A 16,857-nucleotide genomic window follows, 5' to 3' on the forward strand; every position below is an offset into this window, starting at 1 on the left:
GGTATTCATCTGAGAAAAAAAAATGAAGGAAACCAATTGAAAATTATAAAAGAAAATAAAGGTCTGTTTTCGTCTTGAATGTTGAGTTCTGTGTTGTTCTGACTGTTGAGCATAGTGAGTCAGATTTATAATGTGACTCTGCCCCTCACTCCCCCTCCTTTGAAAAGAAAAGGACTCTTTGTCTAGTCTTAAAATGTTAAGTAATTGGTGGCATTTTGTGGTAGCCTGGCATCTCAATCCTTCATCCTTCCTCATCCCACTACTGTGTCTTGTGTTGCATATGTGTATGATGTGTAGGGGTGGGGGAAGGGGGCCTGACGTACCTCTAATATCTCTATTCCATTACTCTACTTGGAAATGTTTCTGTGTTCCGTCTCATTGTGATTCCCTGTTCAAATGTGCTGCCCAGAGATAAATCCATACTCGATTCTTCTTATAGCTGTCAAACCAGGTTCTTTGTAAAATTATGTTGTCCTTTGTTTGAACGCTTTTTCCCCCCTTAATGGCAAGAAGGAAAAAAAACTTCCAGTTTTTAGCTATGTTTGTCACTTTTTATATTAAAGCTTTACTTACACTTCTAGAAGTAAAACTACATTGAAATTTTATTAAAAAATCAAGCATCTGGCTCAGTATTCCACAAACTTTAAGAATTGAGGAGAAAGAAAACTGGGTAAGAATGTTTGTTCAACGAAATATATACTCCCTACAGTGTTAGGTAATATGGAAGAAGGTTATCTTAAAATAAAAGTTTACTATGTGAAAATACTTCTGCCTCCTTTAAATCCTAAAACTATAATCTGGATCCCTTTTTTCTTTACCTTCCTTCAGGAACTGAAAAACTAATAATACATTAGGCTACCTGATACCTAGACTACTATAATTCACATCTGTTAGGCCTACCATTTCTCTCCCACCCTCTGCTCTATGAAATTACATCTGGCTTAAGATGCAGTCTTGCCTTGAGGCAGAAAGAATGGTAACTACTAAATAATTCCTCAGGATTCTTTCCTGGCCTATGATTTTATGAAATGGAATTATGCTGTTCAAAAGTATCCTTGTTTTTACAACTCCATTTAGTTACTCTGAATGACGTTATAATTTTGTGCCTTTCTGGCTCCAAACCATTCTCGGTTAAAATTCCTTATCTCATTTCAATCTTCTTAGCCCACAAGGCAGTTCCTCCTTTTTACAGTCCTCTGTCCCCCGACCCCTCAGAAGCCTCTAGGTGTTGCAGACATTGAAGGATGAGCCAACAGAGAACTTAAACGCTGTTTAAAGGGATTTTTGTATTGTTAGATTATAGTTCTAACTTAGATATATGATTAGGAAGTTAAAATTTGTTATAGAGGAATTAGTGATAGCAGGTGCTGATAACAAAGAACTTTCTAATAGAAGGATTCAACAATCATACTTACCAATAGCTGCCAACCTCAGCAGCAGAGCCAAAAATTGAATATGAAACTTAAATGAAGTTACTTTTTCATCCTAAAGATGATCCCCTCAAGTTAAGGTACTGTGTTGGTGGGCTTTGGGGGCAGTTTTAGGTATACTCTTTAAAAAAGTTTTCTTTAGAATGCTGCATTTTAAGCAAGTCTCACAAATTCATTAACACCTACTGCTAAATACACAGTTCAAATGATTCCTGACAAAATTGGCAGTCTAGAATTCTTGTTAAAATCATGGATTCTGGAGCCAGACTGCCCAGTCGGAATTCTAGCTCTACCACTTACTAAATGTGACCTTGAGCAAGGTACTTCCCTGCTCTAAAATGAAAATCACATAGATCTAGTCCTAGTACTGCTGTGAGCATTAAATGAGATCATGAATGTTAAGCATTTACCCTACTGCCCGGCACTTACAAATGTTAACTACATTATTACCAATTAGGGCGTCTTTTTTTTTTTTAACTATGACAGAAAGCCTAAAATATTTACATGGACCATGGTGGAATGAACAACATTCCATATTTACTTCTTGGGCCAATGTAATTAGTATTCCTCAAATAGGACTCTTAAGCTCTCTATTAAAGGAAATGTGATATAACCCTAATCCTCTCTCCCAATCCAAGCAAGATCCAAGTTCATCTTTGTTTATCATTGAGAAAGATAGGACATCAGTATATTCAGACAATTCAAGAATAATATGGGAGTTTTGATTTGTTCAGATAGATCTAAGATCCTTTCCTGAACCAGTCTCTAATTTTTTTTCTTCTCAAAAATATTTAATTGGAGTGTTTTCTTCCCAGGTCTTTCACATGTTAAGTAGCTTCTTTTAGTACATGCCAGATTTTTGCTTACATCTGCATATAAACATTCCCATATCTCATTCTAATTAAAGCATTATTATTGATGATAATTTATGATCACTTACTATATTTACAATGTGGCAGGCATTACTATGGCAGTCACATGAAACCTAATAATCCTCTACGGCACACTATTAGAAGATTTTTACAATGATATATACTCCAGTGAATGCCATTACATCTTATGAAGTCTGGAAAAATGTAAAAATCAGTTCATTCAGTATTGCTAAACCAGGAGAGCTCTGTTACTTAGCACTTCTATGCTTATCAGTATAATGATAAGGGATATTCACTAATGTTTTAAAATATTAAATTACGTGCAGGATTGTTTCTGTGTTGTGTACCTTTTGTACTCTAATTCTTTGAACTTAATGGACTCAAGATATGTACAGTGATTTGCTACTAAGAGAATATTTTGTTAATCAAAGCATCCTATTAATTGATCATTCTAAAACAATTGGCTGCCTGTAGCTAGTCTTACCCAGTATAACTAGCAACTGTGGGTTTGGTGGGGTTTGTTGTTTTTTTTTTTTTTAATGTAGGAGAGTGTTTTCCCAATCATTCATTATCCTGTTTTTCAGAATTTTGTTTAGTAGATTTTTGGAGTGTCAAATAACTGTTTATTACACTGGATTTATTTCTCTCTTATTTTATTTTTTTTTTTTGGACATTGCAGGTGAAAGTAGGGAAGAAAAGTTAGGAGACTCTTTGCAAGATTTATATAGGGCATTGGAGCAAGCCAGTCTGTCACCACTGGGAGAACATCGCATTTCAACCAAGATGGAATACAAGCTATCATTTATAAAGAGATGTAATGATCCTGTGATGAATGAAAAACTACACAGGCTAAGAATTCTCAAAAGCACTTTAAAGGTAAGATATGAAATGGAAGGAGGAATTCCTTTTAAGGGATTCATTCCTGAACTCAAAGTGGATTATCAGATACTCCAGGGGACAAAATACAAAATGGCGGGGGGTGGGGGAGCGGAGGATAAACATACCGAATGCCTGAAGCTGAGCTGTTTCTTTAGCATAATAAGTGTATTTGGCCAAAAGGAAATAATGTTAAACTTTTTATCTCAAAGCACTGACTAAATGTTATATGACTTAGTTCTAGGAGAAAACAGGACGTAATTAATTTTTTTTCCAAAAATGGAGGGCTGGTGTTATTCCTCAGTCTTTTGTTTTCCTAAGATAAATATGCCATGTCGTGGAATTAATATAGTTACTAAAAGAACATAGCATGCATGCAGAATGCAATAGTGGGTGCTAAAACTGTTTGAGATATTTTGTGAATATCTCCTGCAGCACATTTGGAGTAAAGCCATAGTGATTCATGTTCCATGTAGAAATTTTATAATTGTTCTGTATACACCATCAGTTCCCAATTGACATGTTACTTTCCTATTATACATTTCCATAAGCGTTTACATAGTCTCCAGTCTTCTTATGCCACCCCCAGATTGGGGAGGAGGTGGTGAGGAAAGGGAAACAGAGGCAGGAAGTTGAAGAAGGAGCCAGAAGAGTCAGCCCCCTCACTGTGTGTGTATCAGGGGAGAGGGCATGCCATACACACTCTCCCTAAGCAGACCCTGCACCCTGGAAAACTCAAAAACAGAAAAGAAATGTCATACAGAGTTTGTGACGCAGTAATTTCAGGAAACAAAAGGTCAAAGAGCTCCTTTAGGAAATATTGCAGGTCTGTAGTACGCTGCGGAGGTTTTGTGAATTTTGAAACAGAGGTGAATACCAAAGAGATAAACAAAATAGGAAATGCATGATTTGAAAACATTTCTGGTAGCAGGCAGCCAAGTTTTCAGTCAATTAGCTTTCAGTTGGTATTCATACGAATACTATTGCAAATCCATGGGATAATTTAATGGCCTATTGGTAACTAAGACCAGAATTTTTAAAAGAGCTATAATATCCATAAGAAAAATTCCGGTGCCCAATTCTAGTCCAAAGATATCCTAACCCTCCCTCCTCCCAGAGCTACACACCCCACCCCCATTCAGGTCCAAACCACCAAGTGACCATCTAGCAGAAGGAAAAAGGACTGTGCAAAAGTAACTCAAGACATAGAATGTGGTAAGTCCACTCAACAGCAGTGATCAAGTGTTACGGGGACTTATCTAAATGAAGGAGAAAACATTTTTTCCAGTTGTCGAAGGAAGGCTTCAAGAAACGAGAGGCATATGAACTGGATGTTATAGAATGAGGAAGGTTTCCGTAGGCAGAGATGGGAAACAGGACAGGCCAGAAGAAAAAATAAACCATACAGAGTGGGCAGTACGAGGCATGCCTGCGTGTAGGAAAAAGTACACTAGTATTTGAGTCTAAATAGCTGAGTTTGAGTATACCAGAGCTGTTTCTTGTGGGCTTCTTAATAGTTTGCCTATTAACTTTTTATTTTAAATTTGAAGAACAGTCTGTCCCTACTGTAACTGTTGAATCCTTTTGCTTTTCAGGCCAGAGAAGGGGAAGTAGCCATTATTGATAAAGTCCTAGACAATCCAGACTTGACATCAAAAGAATTCCAACAATGGAAGCAGATGTACCTCGATCTTTTCTTGGATATCTGTCAAAACACCACCTCAAATGACCCATTAAGTATTTCTTCTGAAGTAGATGTAATCACTTCCTCCCTAACACACACTCATTCATACATTGAAACGCATGTGTAAGTGTATTCTGCCCTCTGGCCGTGTGGTACCTTCTGGTACTTTGAACAAGTATATAAGGTAGTTTTTATATCAACGTGTGGGACACTTGACAAGCTATACTTCAATGTTACCAAAACTATATGAAACAAACCCTATATGGTCATAATACCACTGTCTTTAATGAGCATTTGTATATTTTATATGCAGTTAGTGCTCAGCTTATGTTTACCATGTGCAAAATCAGCTGTCTTCAATGACTTAAAATTAACTTTTGCAAACAACTCTGAAGACAGGTGGTCTTCAAGTAGAAAAAACAAAAAGGCGGTTTTCTATCTAAGGTCATCTTTTCTCCCTTTAAGTTAATTTTATATAAACAAGACTTCAAAACTAAATCACATTTTTTCAGGTGCAGACATCCTTGTGGGTGGGAAAGAATTTAAACCTTTTTTATATTTATTAAAATGTTCTAAGAATTTTCTTAAACATTGCACAAAGTTTAATGCTGTAGTTTTATTTTTGTGAAATGTAGATGCGCATACAAGAGTTAAGCAAAACAGAAGAGCATCAACATAAGAAAAGTTCAGGTATCTAATATTCGTCTTAATAGTCTATTAACTTGTGAAAGCTGGTTAATGGAAATACTATTCCAAATCCATGGGGACACTTAATGGTGTATCAGGGCAAAGCTTTGTAAGATGTTTTTGTAACTGAGACCAAAATTGAAGATAGAGCTGCTTTATTTTCTTGGTTTAAATCTTCCTTTATTTTTGTAGTGATGAAATGCTGATTGTGTATAGAGGACTTTGAGAGTGGATTTTTTAAAACACACTTAACTCACCCAGAAAGGCAGCTAACATATATATATGTGTATATGTATATATATGTGTGTGTATATATATATATATATATATATATATATATATATATATATATATATATATATATATATATATAGTTTCAGCCCAAACTCATGTTTTTAAACTCCAACTTCTAAAAAGTTACAAGGTATAAATGTAAATGGATCAACTTCCCAGTTAGGGTCAATTTTCCCCCTAGTCCATTAGTTAAACTTTATATATAATTATACTTCAGGCAGGGAAGTAAAATATGTTTACTTACAGGCTGATGTATGTTCTAATATAGAAAACAATGTTGAAAAAGAAAAATGTACCTCTCTCCTGAGGAGCAAGAGGATGATGGTCATTCAGAGATATATTACATTGAATTATACAGAGAAACAATTTTTAGAGGTTTTTCCTAGTTTCATGATTTGTTCTATAGAGTGGATGAAGTCTATGAAAAAATCCTCTTCATATATTTCCATTTATAAGCATCTCATTTTTGAAAGTGATCACAGCATGATAATGACTGTGCTGCTTTTTAGTGTCTGGCTGCATAACGTGTAAGTCACAATTTGCTGGTTTTGGGTTTTGTTTTTTTAGGAGGAGGAAGAGACCCTCCTTTACTATTCTATATCCTAAAATCTACTTCTAATCAGCTTTATACTGTTGCCTGTACAGCTCAGTGAATGAATGTACTTTCATCTCTAAGAGTTCAGATATCTGCCAGTGAATATTTTTGCTGTAGAGGAGAAAGTAAAAACTCCACAGCGGGGATCTTTTCCTTTGCTTTTGAAACCACCATTGAATCACTATCGTTTTGCAGACTTTGCACAACTGTACAGGAGAGTGGCCTTTCTACAGCACATTTTCAGTAATCCTATATTTAGTCAAAATGGATGAGAAATCATGTATTAATGTTTGTATGGAATTTTGGGTCCGGTGTAATATTTTTATCATTTAAAAAAAACTATTTGTAAAAACATTTATTTACTGCATGGGTATTGACGCACATTAAATTTGTGGGATTTTGTATATGTAAAAAAACAAAAACAAAAAGCAAAAAAACAAAAACCTCTTGTCCTAAAATGAAGTGTGCTTGTTACAGGTGTTTAGACTTGTTAATGTTTACTAGACCAAATGTGTACATTCACTTAAAAATATCTGTACCTGATGGATGTGTCGTGGATACAGTGGCCAGGTTGTGCCCTGGAAACAGTGAGCACTTGATAGAAAGACTAGCTGTGTTGCTACTAAGCAGCTTTTACTTTGGTAAAGTTGGCTCTGTTGTTTTAAATGGTAAAAATTAAACTAATGAATTTTAAAAGACTCGTGGCTAGCCTAGCATGAAAGAGACCTTTTAACACTATATATCTGTACATTTTATTGCATTAGTTTCAAATCTAGGAGAGAGGCAGCACTGTAAACTGAAGTCAAATAAATTCAGCTCTTAATGAATCCTTATAAAGCACCTATTTTATTCATGCAGTCCTCATCACATTTCTTTGTGACCTAATCACACAGCCGCCGCCACCCCGCCACCCCACCCCCGGTTACAAGTTTTAACTTTGTCACTCCATTGGTGGTACAAGCCAGAAGAAGCACCTGTCCAGTGTATACAAGAATCTTCTCTGAGATCCTGCAAAATCAAGCTGGTTTCCCATTTACCTGACAGGAACTTTAAAATTTCACCTACTCCTCTTTCGTTTCTCTGTGATTCTTTTGGGAAGGAGGGGCAGAGGGTGGGGGGGGTACGACTAAAAATAAGCTTAAAAATATTTTTTTACAAATATTACCTACAGCATGTCTGCAGAATGAACATTTAAAGATGATGAATGAAATAGGGTTTTGATTTGTTTTTGTTAGGTGTTCCACTAAACCAAAGAAGCCTGATTATTATGGCTAAGGGCTGTAGAAATAAAACTTAAAACCAATGAGCTGCCAAAAGCCAGGGCAAAAGCAGTCTAGGGTAAGTAAGGATGAAGTACAGAAAAACTTAACCTAGGTTATTTTCTCAAAAAAAAAATGGTGCTTTCTTAGAGATTTTTTTCCTCTCAGTTCCATATCTATATTAAACCATCAGAGCAGAACTATAACCATGATTCTGGATCATAAAATCATAGTTCTCCCTACAATGATTGCATGTGTTTATTAACCAAGGCACTTTACCTTCACTATTTATTCAGATAAATATTTACTTATTCAGATAATGCCATCTTCTAGAACCATTTATTACAGTCTTTATAGCTAACAATTTTCTGGTCTTGTACATAACTTCTTATGGTACGTTTTTTGGCTGTTTGGCACAAAAGTAATCTCTGTTTAGCGCCTGGGAAACACTAACTACCAGAGGGAAAATAGGGTCATGTTTTATTTTCAAAGTCCATCTCTAGCCCAGCATGAGAATTTCTAGAAATCCCCAGTTCACTGAAGATGATTCATATATCCTTCTAAATTTGACCCGTCCTGTATCCCATTCTCAGAGTAAGGGGAAATGTTCCTCTTTGGCCAAGCCTAAGGAAAAGCCCATGGGTTGCTCTGTAAGCCTGGTCAGGCGCGACTTGCTCACTGACCCATTAAGCCCAGCACTAAATCTGGCGCCTCTCCGGGCTCTCCCTCCCTCTCCTCATCCCCACCCTCGGCCAGCTGCAGCACTGCGCACTGCAGGCCGCTCCAGGCCCAAGGCAGCGCGCAGCCAGTGTCCTCCCAGCGGTCCAGGTCGAGGTCATAACCCACCACGTTGCGGGTAGGCACCTGGCGTGAGTCCCGCCACTTCAGGCCGCCCAGCAGCAGCACCGTCTCCTCCACCACGGCCAGCCCATAGCAGAAGCGGTCGTAGGGTAGCGGCCGCAGCCGAGTCCACTGGTCGGTGCCGGGGTCGTAGCGCTCGATTTCGGAGAAGGGCTCGTAGCGCCCCAGAAAGGCGAACAGCGCGCCGCGCAGTGCGGCCATGTGGTGCCCGAAGCGGGCCGTGCCCATGGGCGCCCTCTTGCTCCACGCCTGCTCCCCGGGGCCCAGGGAGAACACGTCCCGGAGGCTGCTCGCGCCGCCCTCGCCTCTCCCCGCCTTGCCCCCGGAGATGTACACGACGCCGCAGTTCCCGACGGCCCCCGCGTGGCCGTGCAGGGCCCGCGGCAGCGCCCCGGCCGCTGTCCAGCGGTCCCGGCGCAGGTCGTACATCTCCACTGAGGCCAGCGCTTCGCCGCCTGAGCCCAGGCCCCCGACGGCCAGGAGCCCCTCGCCCACGGCGCCGCACCAGAAATGGGCCCGCGCTTCCCGCATAGCGGGCACAGTCATCCAGGCGTGGAAGCGCGGGTCATAACGGTGCACTTGGGCCGTGACCGCCCGCAGGCCGTCGGCTGTGGGGGAGGAGCCACCGCCTGACGGGATCTCCCCGCCGAGGACGAACAGGAAGTTGCCTGCGGCGCACACGCTGTGCCCCAGTAGCGGGGCGGGCAGCCGCGTGAGGCTGCGCCAGCGGTGGTTGTACCCGTCAAAGGCCACCACGTCCCGGGTAAGCTCCCACTCCTCCTCCTCCTCCACCTGCTCCTCTTCCTCCTCCTCTTCCTCGGGCTCCGCCGCGGCGCCCCTCCCCCTGGCTGCCCGCCGGGGGGCGACGACCTCCTCAGTCACCACCTCCCGCCCCCTGCACCCCCCGACCAACAAGATGCGGGTTTGGGGGCTCCGGACGCTGGTCTGCTCGCCCTGCATGAGCGGCTGACGGGAGGGCGACGTGTGGTAGTTGAGGGCCTGGATGATGAGGCCTTTGACCCGGGAGGGCAGGGTGAGGCCGGAGCCCGAGTACACGCGCCGCAGCACGTCGGTGGGCACCAGGCCGAAGCGGACGCGCTCGAGCAGCGCGGCGCAGTGGGCCAGCCGTTCGGCCTCGGGCTCCTGCCGCAGCCAGGCCAGGGCCAGGCCCAGCAGCCGGGCCTCGGGCACGCGCGCCACGTCAGGGGCACCCAGCACGGCCCTCAGCGACGCGGGGTTGAGCTCCAGGAGCCCGGCGGGGCCCGCGCCCCGCGCCAGCAGCTCCCGCAGGTGGCTCACAATGCAGCGCTCTGCCGCGCCCAGCGTGTGTACCAGGCCGAAGCGCGCCGCCATGTTGGCGGCGAAGCAGCAGTTCTCAGGGGCTAGCTGGCGCTCCAGGTAGCGGCCGCACAGCCCCAGGGCCTCGGTGACCTGCAGGTAGCTGGCGGCCTCCAGCGTGTCCTCCACGGTGTCCATGGAGAGCGGCAGCCAGGCGGTGTAGATGAAGTCCAGCAGGCGCTGCAGGCCGGCCGCCGACGGCACATGCAGGTGGATCACGGGCGCCTGGGATTCCCGGGTGTGGCTCTTGAACAGGGCCCTGAAGTAGTCGCTGGAACACGCGAGGAGCGACCTGTGCGCCGGGAACTCGCTGCCCTCGGCCTCCAGAGTCACGTCGCACAGGAAGCCCTCGGCGCGCAGGGCCTGGTAGCCGGTGAGCAGCGCGCCGCCATGAGCTTTGCAGTAAGACAGGAAGTAACTCATGATGCCCAGGGCGGGAAGTGGCCGGGCCGGGGCTGGGGCCAGCCGGGCGCGGCCGGAGACATCCCGGGACACGGCACCGCCAGGTCCCCCGTGCGAGCCGAAGAGCCCCTAGCAGGGGCCCATTTTTGCCTGCTCAGCTTAAATCCCAGGCCTCCTTCATACAGGTCCGCAGATCTCCCTGTCCCCCTCTCAGAGCAAATCCGGTCGGGGAACGGTTTCCAGAAGGCCCTAGTAGCGGAGGGCACGGAGTTTGGAGTCTTCCAGGAGGTGCGGGGCTCGGTTTCAGCGGCTGCTGAGGCTGCCAGAGCGTTGCCCAAAGCCCCCTCCACGGCCCAGTTTGGGGAGCCCACACCTGCGCGCCAGGGGCCGCAGTGGCCGCGCACCATCACCTGGAAGGGTGGAGCTGCAGGTAGACTGACTCCAGGGGGGTGCTGGATCTCCGACGGCCCAGATGCGCAGATGTGGCCCGACTCGGGCCGTCCGGGGAGTGCGGGGCGAGGGCTCTGACCTCCCCGGGGGTGGACAAGGAGGGTTCTGCGGGCACCCGCGAGGGCCGGGGACAACTAGCTACGGGGCAAGGGAGGTGAGCTTGTTCCGCGCGGAGGATCAAATCAAAGCCTAGGGGATTAGGGAGGTGGGGCTCGGGTCAGCGCGGAGGGTCGGAGGCGTGATTGGGCGCCGCACATAACATGCCGGTAGCTCACAGCGACAGGAATAGCGCACGGCCTCGGCCTTCCCGGTGCGCCCCGCCCCGCGCCCCGGCTGCTGGCTGAGAACGGAGGGCCGGGACGCTGGAGTAAGCGGCCCGGGCCTGGGACATGACTCCAGCCACCCCACAAGCCGCCGGTCACCAGGGGGTCCCGGGAACCCGGCTGGGGTGCGGGAGGCGCTCACTGGAGAGGCGCCAGTCGCGGAGACCCTGTGCCTGTTGGTGTCTGGGGAGGGGCTCCCGGCTGGTCTGGAGGAGTGTCGACCCCCCGGTGTCTCTGCGCCTGGGAAAGAAGCCCCTGGCTCGCAACTTTCTGCTTTGAGGAGGCCCTAATTAATCCAGCGAGAGCGGGGATTAAGCGGCGATTTTGCGCGCTGACACCCAGGAGGCCACTGCGCTCAGAGGAGCCACTGGCGGGAATCACGCCGGGGCGAAGCGACACTCCTCGCCAGCGGCTCTCCGGAGCACGCCCCTCACCTGGACTCACCCTTGCGAGATGCTGGGCCTACTCTGCGCCCTTCCCGAGGTCCCTCTGGCTTGTCTCACATTCCGCTTTCAGGAATTTGCTCCCACCCAGCTCCCCGACCCCGGCTGAGTTCCCCCTTCCTGTTCTTAGACCCCACCCGGCCCATCCCTTGGCAAAGTGGACAAGGAGATTGTAGGTGACTTGGGTTTTCTGCCTTTGAATGACCACTTCATTTAAGAAAATAATTCTTTCCAGTTTGTCTCCCTGGCTTTACAGGCTCTGATGTAATTACTGCCTGCTCCATTCTCAATGCCGTGACGTGATAATGGTCAGTAAGGTTGCAAAGCTCGGTAGAGGCTGGAGTTTTGAAGGGCCCATCCTCATGAAGTTATTTTTATAAGATGCACCCAGCACGGAAATGATGACTAAAACCACCCCAATCTTGAGACATCAGGAAAGCACTTCTCATCTCTGACACCCTGCTCTTAAATAGCTAAATGATTAATATAGCTGTTCTTTCTTGCCAGTTTGGAGGGTTCTGTGTGTTTTGCTTTCATCTAGAATTGATTTTTCTATTTTCTAATGCAACCCTTCTGGTAATCTGTTTTAAGTGCACCTTTTGAAGGCATCTGAAATAACTTGCATTTCTGAGAGTTAGGGTTGTATTTCATTTTTTAAAAATCCAAGGAAGGATAAAATTCATCGTTTTCTTCCTGGTATGCTATCGGTACTTACAGGGTCTCCAGTTAGAAGCAATTCTTGAAGTACATAAAAATATTAGTAAAATGATTTTGCTTTGTTGTCAAAGATGAAACTGATTTATGACTTAAATTAGTCAAATTATAAAATGCAGGCAGGGGCTCAGGTTAAGGGCTTACTTAAACTCCAGCGACTAAAAATACTGCAATTTGAATTCCTAATGTTAGAGCTACAGATGGGGGGCGGGCAGTGCTAGTTGGTTTGGGTTTTTCTTTCTTTTTTTTTTTTAAGCCCTAAAATTCTTAGTTCAAAAATAAAATACCAGTTTGGTTCGCTGTGCACAGATCTGTATGGTGAAATTAAATGGCCTTTACTCAACCTGATAGAATTTTGCTAGAAGGGATATTTGAGATCATTTAGCCAAACCCTCTCCCTATCCTCCCCAATTTCTTGTTTTTCTTTTTAAAAATGTGGCAAATGAGCCCCAGAGAGAGTACGGTTTGTCTGGGTGACTTGGATATTGAGTTACAGAGTCTGGACCAGAATCCAGGGCTCCCTCCCCACTATATTATGTGACCTCATGTATGATAAAAATAAAATAGTGCAACACACAGTCAGTTTATTTAAACCAAATTTCAGAGCGATAAAGTTTAAATACAGTTTTTTAAACAGCATATTTCTCACCCTGAAATTGGACCACAGCCCATCAGATCTGTCCATCACCATGCATTCAGTCTGAATCCAGAATGTCACACTTACTTGAGAATAGAGATGCTGTGGAAGATTTTAAACTCTTGACATCAAAAATCCAATTTTATACAACAAGTACCTGTTCATTGCTGGCCCAACATGCCACCTCAACATGTTTTGCCATTGAGGATATGATGAAATGTGTTACATGAAGAAATTTGCATATTAGATGTGTCTACAAGGTCTTGTTTAGAAAATGTAACTGTCAGTCCATCCAAGAACATTCTTGTCCTTTGAGTAATGTTTATGGAAAGTATTGATATTTTAATTTCTGGGCAATATTAACTAGGATGTGATTGTTCTGTTGAAAATGGATGTGATTGTTCTGTTGAAAATGATCTGCTTCTAAGTTGTCCTCCCTCTTTAGACTATGAACTCCTTGAGGCTGGGGACTGTTTCTTGGTCTTTGTATATCCAGCCCCTGTCACAGTCTTTGGCATAAATAATGTTGAGTTGAACAGATAGAGGGAATGAGACTGTCAGTGGGAGGAGTAAAGGGTTGTTAGGAACTTGACTGAGACAGTTACTTCTTTCTCTCTGCTTCTCTTTCTTCCCTTCACACAGCTTCGGTTGCAGACACACCCTGGTATGGCCATGAGCTAACATCCCTAGGAATCAAGTGGGTCACCATGGGTGGCCTGCAACTGAGAGAAGGCCCTACCACTTCATCCAGCCCCCTGTTCTACAACCCCAGTCCTTTACCAAGGCCAACCCCACATGGTTCTTGGCATCCAGTCAGATACACTGCTACTCCTCCTCCCCGGGCACAGGGCCCCCGGTGCCCCAGCAGCCCCTCCACACCCCACTTTCTATGGCCAGGCTTCTGCCGAAGGCCCAGCTACACACTCCAGCATGCCTGTTGGGACCCTGCAATTTATCTTGAACCCCCCACCCCTTGTCAGGACTGTGACCTGCTGTCGATGATCCCTTCCATACATCTGCACCTCCTGTGACAGAGCCTAGAACTAAAGTCCTCCAAGCACCCGCCTCACTTCCCACATCAAAGTGGCAGTGCTGGTCAGCCGTGGCGCTCCACTTTCCCTGACTTGGCCCTACCTAGCTAAATGTAAATTCCATAGCTCTCACCTCTAAAATAATTGTATATGTCAAAAAAATTTGAAAACTACAAATGTCCATGTATAATAGGCACTTAAAATTTTTTTTGCAAATGTAATGTGCTTTTTTTGGTAACAGCTTTGTTGAGATATAATCCACATGCCATACGATTCACTCATTCAAAGTGTACAGTTCAGTGGTTCTTAGCATATTTCCAGAGTTATGCAGACATCTCCAGAGTCTCATTTGGGAACATTTTCATAATCTCAGATAGAAACCCCGTGCCCTTTAACTCTCACTTCCCTGTACCACCTGTCCCGCAAGCCCTAGGCAACCACTGATCTATTTTCTATCTCTGTAGATTCTGGATATTTCACGTAAATGGAATTATGTAATACATGGTCTCCTGTGACTGACTTCTTTGACTTAGCATAATGTTTTCAAGGTTCATCCATTGTAATGCACTTCTGAGGAAAAAAAGGATTTGTATAATAATAACATTGGGAACCTTTTCTCAAAACCACAACATTCTAAAAAATAGGCCCTGTGATATTTAGGATACAGTTTTCGGCAGGTTAACTCTTTATCATCTATCATTACTGACTCCTTTCAGTACCAATATACTTCCAACACACGGCTTCCGGCATCCTCCATGGAGAGCTTATTATTAGAAATTGACACATTAACTAAACTAATTGTGAAAACATGATTACAAACAATAACAGACATGCAGTAGAGAAAAAATATCCCATGTTAACTTCACCCAGGTTAACAAGACCATTTTTTGTGTATGTGAGATGTTATTTTATCTTTGTGACATGCAGTTCAAGTGAAAGGATTTCAAGGGGTGGAGTGTGTGCGTGTGTGTTTTAATCATGAGTGATTTTGGCATTCTGGCCCAGCTGACAGCTAAAGAAGCAGTGTGGTAGGTGGGGAAGGGACTGGGCTTTGGGCTCAGACAGACCTGGGCTGCAATTCCAGATCTGCTCCATTAGACTTTAAACAAGTGACTTAAGTTCTGTGAGTGTCATTTTATTATTTTTAAAAGGAGGATACCGCTTCTACATTCATAGCACTGTTAAAATAAAATTATGTATCTATGACCATTCCTGGCCCGAGTATACACAATAGATGTGAGTTTCTCTTCCTTCTCCCTCCCTTAAAGCCTTCTGAAAACTCATAATACCAGAGGCCAAGCAGCCAGGAAATGTAATAAAGCAGTGGTTTTCAGTGGTCCTCCTGCAGCATCACCTGGGAACCTGTTATGGTTTCTACTGCATCAGAAACCCCAGGAATGGGCCCAGCAATCTGCTTCGCAACAAGCCCTCCCAATGATTCTGATGCACATGAAAGTGTGAGAACCACTGTAATAGAGAATTGTTCATAATTTCTGCTACATCCCAAATTCACTAATCTCAGTAATAACTTATTCCAGGCGTAATGTCAACATTTCCCCCCAAAAAAGAGAGGAAGCCCACTAGCTCCAAAAGGTCAGAGGTTGGAGACTTAGACGGGAAAATTCAGTGGCTGTGCCCCACATCATATGACTTTAAAATAGATAGTGGACTTGTTTGCCCTTCCCTACCCCAGACAAGCTGGCGATATTAACAGCGATCTCTGTGGCATGAGATGATTTGGTAGCCGAAGCATTTTCTCAACACTTGATTGAATACTCAAATCAGAATGTAACTGTAGCCAGTTTTCCTGTCTGGATGCCACATGTTAAGAGGCCCTTTGATGAATCAGGGAATGCCCAAGGAGAGCAGCCAGAAAGAGGGAGTGTCTGGAAATGTTCTTTCTCATGGAGAGAGCAGGTGAAGGAGCTGGAGATTTTAGACTAAGAGGAAAGAACCCTCTGGTGAGTTAAATGATTGCTATTTTCAACTCTCTGAAGGGCAAGAGGCACAGAAGGCAGACCCAGGACCAGTAAGTGGAAGTTACAAAGAAAAATTTTGCCACAGCATAAATAAGAACCTTCTAGCAATAGAGAACCTTGAAAGAAAACATATAAGTAGAAGTAGAACGTGCCAGGCCATAAGAAGAGTTACCTGAGGCTCGGGGAAGACAGGAAACTTGTCCAAGGTGACGTGATTTAGCAAACCTTGTCAGAGCCCCACCCATATCCCCTCGATCCCTTTACCATTTTTGTGCACATCAATCCCAGTGGCTTTTGCTCCCAGCAACCAGCACCTGTGTCCCTTTGTGGGCAGGCACCCCTGGGCTGCTGGAGCCCACCTTCCCTGTGCACATGAACAGAAGCAAAAAGTGCCCGCAAATTTACATCTCCCAGGGGCTACCCTTGACCAACGACTGACTGACAGGTGGAGGGCAGCCCCCTTTCCAGGTACGGCTCACACTGTTTCCAGAGCTCCCCTATCCGATTGAGCTACAGCTATCTCCTGTGGGACCCTGTTTGGTGTCACACACTCGCTTGACCTTCCCTTCCCTGTCTCACATTGCCAGCCCCCTGCCTGTCTTTTCTGGGAATACTTCCTAATAAATGACTTTCACAGGAATCCTTGTCTCAGGAGGAATCCCTGCCTCTGGGCACAATGAAGTGGTTTACTCTTAGTATCTGACCCCAAAGGGCCAGCTGTCAGCACATTCAGGTGTGTACAGGCAACCAAACCTATGACTTCCCATGGTTAGACCTTCTTCAGAAAGATGAAACAACGTTCTGACATCAACCTCAGAGTCTCTTATACATCTTTCCACATGAGTGCATAGTACAAACCAAGTCATACAATGGGAAGTGGCTCAGATATGTCATCTGAGCACAACCAGAACTAAAATCGAAGAACACCCTCGGGGTGTTAGTAAATTTCTCCAATCACCGGCACCTGTTTAAGGAGTTGTTG

At 44.6% G+C, this 16,857-nt stretch overlaps 2 protein-coding genes across 6 annotated transcripts in view; one reads left to right on the forward strand and one right to left on the reverse strand.

Moving 5' to 3' along the window:
• Positions 1-5,791, forward strand: part of CNKSR2 (connector enhancer of kinase suppressor of Ras 2) — a 255,004-nt gene extending 249,213 nt beyond the window's left edge. For 4 of the 5 annotated variants that reach the window (XM_082610756.1, XM_082610758.1, XM_082610759.1 and 1 more), the window contains 2 exons: positions 2,982-3,178; positions 4,774-5,791. In XM_082610756.1, the coding sequence (XP_082466882.1) occupies positions 2,982-3,178; positions 4,774-4,989 (413 nt within the window). In that variant the 3' untranslated portion in view covers positions 4,990-5,791. The remainder of the gene's footprint in view (positions 1-2,981; positions 3,179-4,773) is intronic. The other variant, XM_082610757.1, reaches the window with a different exon arrangement.
• Positions 5,792-8,372: 2,581 nt separating this feature from the next.
• Positions 8,373-10,319, reverse strand: KLHL34 (kelch like family member 34; the record flags this gene model as incomplete). Its single annotated transcript, XM_082610761.1, has 1 exon — positions 8,373-10,319. One exon carries the CDS (start codon positions 10,317-10,319, stop codon positions 8,373-8,375), a length of 1,947 nt encoding a protein of 648 aa, XP_082466887.1.
• Positions 10,320-16,857: the final 6,538 nt, after the last annotated feature.

This window comes from Mesoplodon mirus (assembly GCF_964341445.2).
Source record: "Mesoplodon mirus genome assembly, chromosome: X".
Lineage (NCBI taxonomy): Eukaryota > Metazoa > Chordata > Mammalia > Artiodactyla > Ziphiidae > Mesoplodon > Mesoplodon mirus.